At 31.8% G+C, this 8,165-nt stretch overlaps 1 protein-coding gene across 1 annotated transcript; it reads left to right on the forward strand.

Moving 5' to 3' along the window:
- Positions 1-4,109: 4,109 nt before the first annotated feature.
- On the forward strand, positions 4,110-6,876 carry LOC115444073. Its single transcript, XM_030169707.2, has 5 exons — positions 4,110-4,917; positions 5,561-5,660; positions 5,758-5,862; positions 6,050-6,205; positions 6,660-6,876. Exons 1-5 carry the CDS (start codon positions 4,139-4,141, stop codon positions 6,711-6,713), a joined length of 1,194 nt encoding a protein of 397 aa, XP_030025567.1. The 5' UTR covers positions 4,110-4,138; the 3' UTR covers positions 6,714-6,876.
- The last annotated feature ends 1,289 nt before the right edge of the window (positions 6,877-8,165 follow it).

The raw sequence follows: 8,165 nt of genomic DNA on the forward strand, positions 1-8,165 counted from the left end.
CTGTTTTAAATACTGATAACAATATATTCATATTTATTCCCCTGAGTTAAGCTTACATTATGCTAAAATAACGTAAAGGCATAAAATCTATGAAAATTTAATTTCATAATATAAATTATTGATACATGCATGCTTTTATAATATCAAATTAATTAATTAATCCAAAAAATCCTTATACAGTCTAAAAGCATACCACCGAATTAACGCAAATTAGGTCATCAGCCTCTATTGTCTTGTTAAGTAAAAGGAAGTAATAATAGAAATAGATGATTGATTATGGCATCTCTTGCTATCCGACCTCCGGGAGACAATAATACAATATTAATCAATCTTATCAATTTAAATCTTATTCAAAGAAATATAAGCTTAATTGAAATTATTTATAGATTAAGATACTGGGAGATTGACGTTGTTTCTTATTTAAAATGTTTTGATAATGGGGTATTTTCTTCTGGCGGATCCTTTTGTACTTATTCGACCGCAGGAATGTACTAAAATAAAACAAAATATATGTTTTTCTTCTTCTCATTCTTCAACCTTTGGAGTTCCACTGCTTTCCACAAAGATATAAGAAAAAAGAAAGCACGTGCAAACATTCAATTAATTTCACGTACTCCAACATGTTTTTGTTTATGAATATACGTTAAAAATTTCATTTGTAGTCAAGAGACACGTTCCTAAATCGTAAAATTTTATGTACGCAACACACGAGTGACGAGACATTAGCGACTGTAATAAAAACTTTGTACAAACTCAAATATCATGTGAATGTAGGCGAGTCATGTAGCAGGGCCCTTACAAATATCAAATTAAATATATTTGGTGTCTTTAAGGTTAACTTCGTATCGATCTTAATGTCTACAACAATTCTACTTCAAGCTGACCTAATCCCACTTCACTGGTGGTCGGCATAACACTTTTTCAAAAATGTCACAAAAAGGATTTTGTTTAATCTTGTTGACCAAACCTGCCTGACAGCCACCCCCTCGATTCAGTCTCATTAAAGTCTACAGCAAAATATCATGAAATTCTCTATTGACCCAATTTAAAATGTTCCCTATTTCCAATAAACTTTATTAGATTCTCACATCGGAAAAAACTTTTAGGCATTCGTTAAATACAAATTTGAATCGGCTTGTGGATTTAACTTTGTACCCTTATTTTAAAGCAATGGATTAATGTACGCCAGGGGTGTTTTGAGTTGTAATTAAAACATTTCACGATTTACGTAAATCTATCTAATAATTTAAAACATTGACATTAATGTTATACATAATTCTAATATTGATTAATGTATCCGTCATTGTACACAGAACACACAGTTAATAATATTATTTTTTCTCGATAACAACATCAATCCAATGCACACAAATGTATTTTCATGTGGGAGACAACTATAACATAAATATCAGTTCCTATTTACGTGCCTTCGGCTATGCACGGAATGGTAATGATTTTAACATCCTATGTATTTTATAAAATGACACCGGATTAGAATTTCTAGTTCCTACTTCAAAAACATACTTTCTAATATCTAAGACCCAAAAGAAGGTATTTGTTATCTAAAGTATCCTTTTGATCTTCTTTATCAAAGTTTCTGATTCCTATAGCTGTGTTATTGCAAATATGTTTACCAAATTTTACAAACACGTCTGCTCTTAAAGAATTTAACGGCTATGCTAAATAATCCTCTTGTGAAAATTTCCGCAAGTGTTTTACATCAACCGTCGGGGCAACGGAACGGAACTTTGAACTAAAACTAGAAAGAGAAACATGGAACAAAGATGGCGCTGTGTGGTAATAATGTAAGTTCTAGATGTACACTATAATTTCTCAAAAAATACTCATAAATTAATTGTAATTTTTTTTGTAGTCAGTTCTGCCTAAAATGGTCTTAAATGAAATGCAATGAGTTGCAGGACTAGGTTTAAAAGCAACGAAAATTACGAGCCCCGGCCAGCCAGGCACACCTACTACTTACGGCATTTTTGTGCAGTTCTATATAAGAAGAATTCTACCGACTTTATTTTATTTATCATTTAGAAACAATCAACGCTGAAGCCGCTGGCAAAAGCTAATATTTTATAAAAGAGTACATTTTTCCAGATTTTATATCACACCCCTAAACATCTTCGCTGAGTTTCACAATAATATTAGTAAAATAAAGATAATGGTGGTCGGTTCTAAGCTCTTGAATGAATATTACTTTGATCTCAAGGAAACTTAAGGAAAATTGTAAAAGAGATGTCAAGATTCAAATAAGGAATTCGACACAGCAACGGCCCTTGGAACCGCGGTCAGAATACAGATGAACAAATATAAAGTGAAACATCTTTGGGTCTGCCCGAAATAGAGTTTGAAATGGTATCGCAATTCCCTTCACAGATACCACGTATCTACATTAATGAACAAACACCGAATCAAAATTTTACATCAATTTTATAAAAATCACTTTAAATCTCTTACCCATAAAATTCAAAATTCACTGTTTAATGTGATCTTTTTGTGTCATAGAAGCCCCTAAATTGGATGTAACAGCAAAGTATCAATTATGCTCAATCCAATACTGTTTCTCAATACTGTTAAAAGTAAAATAAAATTAGCTAATATTTAACCGTAGATTTTAATTGAATAAATTATAATTAATACGTACTTACATTTCAATTACACATTTCCTTTCCAAAACGTTACACCAAAAAATAATATATAGCAAGCAGTATAGCTATAGTTCTGGGTAGTTCGTGATATCTGAAATAACATTGATAATTATTGTGAATTAAACAACGTTCTACACTGAAACCAAAACGCCTACAAATTTAATAAATACCCATACATTCACTTAATGACAATGCTGATGACAAAATAAGAAGTAGCGAGGGTGTGCCAAGTGTTGATTGATAGCATTACGTGAATAGTCTATTCAATTGGAGAGGTAATGCGAGGGTTCGTACATTACGTACGTAGTTTGCGCTGTCAGTTGTCAAACACATGTGCTGTAATAATACGGTGCCATGTTCCAGTAATGCTTTGATTGCTGCTTGAATTAATGATCATAAAATTAGACTTGCCAATTTCCACACGTATAGTTACCAAAAGCAATTACACGTTCATTCACTAATATCATTTTCAGTCACGAGAATTAACTGCCGAAATATGCCAACCAGGCTAGTTGAAACAAAAAGTTTAATGATGTATAATTATGAATATAATATCATTTTAGGTTTATTTATGTATCTATTCAAAGTAGTGGTTGTCTAGTGGCTGAAATTTTACCCGCGAATTTTATATATCGCTCTCTTAATAAAATAACGACCTATTCCAAATGTGTCAATTTGTGGGAGTCGTCCAAAAAGGTCGCAAACAGAAATGAGTTATTCGACGATTCCCACAAATTAACAATTTTGGAATAGGTCATTGTTTTATTAAGAGAGCGAATTATTTGTAACACATATACATCAATTTTATAATTCTGCACTGCTTCTCTATATGAATTCTAATCATGCCTCTGACTCCTCCGTGCGCACAATGTGTTTTTAAAAAGAAGTACAACATTTTCTCTTCACGTGTTACTTAATATAAATAAATAATATTTATCTCTTCTCATTTTTACCACATACCTTAACCATAAAAAAGATTATACTTATGTACTTAACGTATACTTGTGTGTAATGGTTTTATTATTAATTTTATGTATTTGTAATGCATATAATATAAAAATGTTATCTTTCTGCACTACTACGCTATATAAACTTTAATTGTGACAAATTTCATGACCCACCATTTGCGTAATTTTTGTTTCGTCGTTTTTTGAAATGGCTTAATATTGTATTTATCTACGAATTTTCATACTATTTAACTCATATTTTTATAAAATTAAGACTTTAACAATACTATGTTTATGTGAACTTATTGAACCCCAATATTGTAACTCTCACTCTACAGTTTTCCAAGAACAATTTTCTATGAAAAGGCACTATTTGCATGTCACATGCACAACCCAATTCACAGGGAAATTAACTTTTATGCTCACCGCTGCCTCAAGATTGCCCTTAATGTAATTTTAATGAAATGTCCTCTACAATTCAACAACAGTTCATATCTTTGATTAGTACGGAATAGACGTACCTCAAAAAATAAAATGTCGACATTCGATTTAAAATTTGAAACCGTTTTCAAAGTTACCATGACGTGTTTACATTTAAACCGTGCTCATCCTAATATCCCACGAAATATTTACTGGATGGCCCAGTTTACGCCAATTTTGGCTTTGTCAATTTTAAGCTTTCTTTTACTAGGTAATTCATTTTTATTTCATGATGTTCAATCCGGTAATTACACTGAGGCCAGTAAAAATGGCGTAATGGCTATAGTCGCTTTCACGATCATTGTCAAATATGTAATCCTATTGTATCGCCAAAAAGATATCAAAAATTTAATTGCCACAGTAAATGATGATTACGAAATCGCTAAAGACTTCTGTCGCGAAGAACAAGATATTGTAAGGAAATATGCTCAGAAAGGCGTTACCGCTTGCAAATTTTGGCTCGTCTCTACATTCATGACGAGTTCAATATTCCCAATAAAAGCGTTTGTACTAATGGCATATTACTATATATATAAAGGAGAAGTTCACCTCGTTCCAATGTTCGATATGACGTACCCAGGAACGATGGAAAGAGATAAAAATATAATCCCAATTTTTTGTTTGCTATTTTTTTTGTGCTTTCTTTTTGATTGTTTTGCTGGAACTATGTACATCGGATTTGATCCATTGGTGCCTATATTTATGCTTCATACTTGTGGACAACTCGAGTTACTGAGCCGAAGAATCATCAAATTATTTGCTGACAACAAGAATCCAAGGATTATAGAAAAAGAACTGAAACTGATTATTATCAAATTACAAGGACTTTACAGGTAAGTAGCACGAATTTAATGGAAATGTACTCACTCGGAATTCCAAACGTGGCTCATCCTATATACTATGTACAATACTACTAAGTACTACTGAGTTAGAATAACGGTAGGAAAAATATGCTATTACAATCACGCATGTATGCAGTTTGCACTGTAAGCGAAGGTATATATATATACCGTATATACTAACAATAGACCAACTAAGTATCTTACGTCATCAAAAAAAAATATTTTTGACGGTATTTTCTTATGTCGAACAGGAGTAAAAAATATTTTATCCATAACACCTAGAAGACCTTACATGAATTTTTTAAAAATACTTATTCCATTCAATATAATTTTATCCCATTCGGTAAGATGATAATTTTAGAACTTAAAGAAAGGACTTATACAATATTTAATTATTTGTACAATTATTTATGTATTCAAATATCTGTAGCATTGAAATCTGTGTATAACCGTAAGAATATTTTCAATAATCCAATTTTCACTCGATGTGCATGTAAACAAAGGGCAACGCGTGCTCAAGATGAGATGTTATTGCACTCGAGAGAGAAGCAATATCTACGAATATAATGTTTTTATTATATAAAATGAAAAACATAGACGGGAAACAATAATAAAACAATTATTCTTCTTCCAGATTTGTCGATCTCATTAAAACTTACTTCGCAGTTCTGTTCGAATATAATATGAAGACAACCACTTTTATGATGCCGTTAACCGCATTTCAGGTTCTTGAGGTATACATTGTGTTAGATTTTATCAGTTTATATGTAAAATTGTTACGTATAAGTATTACGTAAGTGAAAGCTATAACTATAAAAATTATTGAGTCAGGCTCTTCGGCGTGGACAACTCAATTTGGAGTTCACATCATTCTTGACGGCTTGCATGCTACAATTCTACTTGCCCTGCTATTACAGTGATCTTCTTATGGAAAATGTGAGTACACTTGCAGGTATCTACATAGTAATTATCATTGCGTTTTACAGGTTATTGCTTTCCTCTGTGTGAAATATTCCCGCTTTGAATTCCCGCTTTTATGGACGATAATTAAACAGATTCTTAAAAGGTATAATATTTAACTAAAGATAATCACGTAAATTAATTCTGTTTTATTTTATAACAGAATCGAAACTTCCGTCAGGCAATATACTCATGTGGTTGGGAAAAACAGCCCGATAAAGGGGTGCGTCAATTGATCCTGTTTATGATGACCAGAGCATCATTGACTCTGGGAATAACCACAGTATTCTATGAAATATGTTTGGACACATTCGCTGAGGTAAGTATACTGTGGTCTAATGTTATAACGAAATGGAAAGGGTGCAATTAGCTTACGAATGTAAATTCGAGGTTTGGGCTCGTTTTCTCTACTAATGAGTGTATTAAAGTTTAAGATCAAATTTAACACTTCTCAACTTCACAGTAAGGGCAATTGACTCCTACGTAGGTATATATTTAAATTGCTTTTCTCGTAATTTCGTATAATGTTTAAGATTTTTTAATATTCTCTACAAATTGAGCACCCAGTTTTCTTAATGTTTGCTCTGAATTTGCTAAATAAAAATTCTTATTACAAAAAGTGAAATAGGAATCGTCCAAAAGATAATAGATATAAATAATCCGGCTTAAGAAGATTTTCATTTGATGCAATTTGTATGCTAGGATGTTATAAGTATTATAACTTATCCATGAAAATAATAATACATATTTGATAATTTTTTATTTTTTTTCAGATGTGTCGTCAATCTTACGCTATATTCAATTTAATGAATGCAGCGTGGTCGTAAAGTGACTACAATCTTGCACAATTATTCACAGGTTTTGCACTGACCGCAAATTGAAATTATTATTTTCCTAGTAAAAATACTCGTAGAGCAAGGCTTCTAAGTCTTCAGTGAGTTACTTTTAATTGCGTATTCAATGTGCTAATCCTCCGTACAAACTTTTAGCTTTACTTTTCATTCCATAAAAAATAAACAAAATATTCTTTGTTTTTTTTTTCATCTAAGTATATTCGTACACACAGTTTCAAGATTAAGAAATCATGACTGTTTATTTTTATGTGTTATTAGTATTAAATACCGACAGTTTAACGTAATTGTGCACTCTAATCCTAAATCAACAAAATAAGCTACAAAATAAGGGATAAACGAAAATTTATTCAACCCCAAAAAGTCACACAATTTACGAGAGATCGTAAATGAGAATAGGGGCACGTTAGGGTTGTGTGCTAGAACTAAATACAGACATGCCTACATTCCGTTTAGACTTGTTTAAACCTCGATAAACCAATGTGTACATTTTACGAAAACCCTGGATATACCGCTATCACAAATAATTTAATTTAAAAAAGTTAATTTGTGGTGATTATATTATTTGGTTATTTACGCAGGATTGATGCAAACAACCCTGTCCATCCGGAGAGTCACTGTTGACACATAGTGAATTGCGCTTTGAACTAGTGTTAATCCCCAGCCTTTGACGTAGTTTGTTAACTATAACGTGTTTAACACACGAACTTATACCAACTATTAATTGAGGTTCATTTGGTCATTGTATAATCTGAGGGATAAAAATAATTAACTTTATAAGTAGTAAGCTCAATGAGTTAAGGCGACCACGATCTCTCAGAAACCCAAGGGACTTGCCTCAATTGAAGAATAATTATACATGAAAAGTATACAATAAATTTATTATGCGACAAAGGCGATAGTAAAGTAAATTCTAATCTCCGAAGCAGCGTCATGGGATTTTAACTTCCACTTAAGTATGCGCACTTCAGTCAAGACTCGAGTTAATGCAGATAATACAACGAAACAGATAAAAGTAACAATTGTGCTATACGCCTTGAAAACATAACTGTCTGTCATAATATTTTCGATAGAAATTCGGAATCGAACAGATTGTGATCTGAGATAATGCAATGCATGGAACTCTTATTATACTTTTTGTTTTTAGAATGTGACTGAAGGATATATGTAGATAATATGTATAATCGTCATCTTGGTCTGATGTCGGCTTAATTCATACAAAATATAAGCTGTGAACTGACCTAGGTTTTGAATCTTAAAAAAAGGAGTCATTTATAGGATATTTCTTTTCGTCAATATGTTCATAGATGAGAAGTAAGACAAGGTCTATCCAATGTAAATTACATAATATTACAAATAATGACTTCGTCATAGAAGTCCCCATAACAAAATCAATATCGGGAAGTAGTCTATGAAATATTTATTGAT

This window comes from Manduca sexta, chromosome 20 (genome assembly GCF_014839805.1).
Source record: "Manduca sexta isolate Smith_Timp_Sample1 chromosome 20, JHU_Msex_v1.0, whole genome shotgun sequence".
In the NCBI taxonomy this organism is placed as follows: Eukaryota; Metazoa; Arthropoda; class Insecta; order Lepidoptera; family Sphingidae; genus Manduca; species Manduca sexta.

Bases quoted from the DNA above. Each gene is read 5' to 3' on its own strand.
- LOC115444073 (XM_030169707.2), top strand. From the start codon at position 4,139: ATGTCGACATTCGATTTAAAATTTGAAACCGTTTTCAAAGTTACCATG. The intron at 4,918-5,560 runs GTAAGTAGCACG...TTCTTCTTCCAG, and splicing joins AAATTACAAGGACTTTACAG to ATTTGTCGATCTCATTAAAA. The intron at 5,863-6,049 runs GTGAGTACACTT...ATTTTATAACAG, and splicing joins GTGATCTTCTTATGGAAAAT to AATCGAAACTTCCGTCAGGC.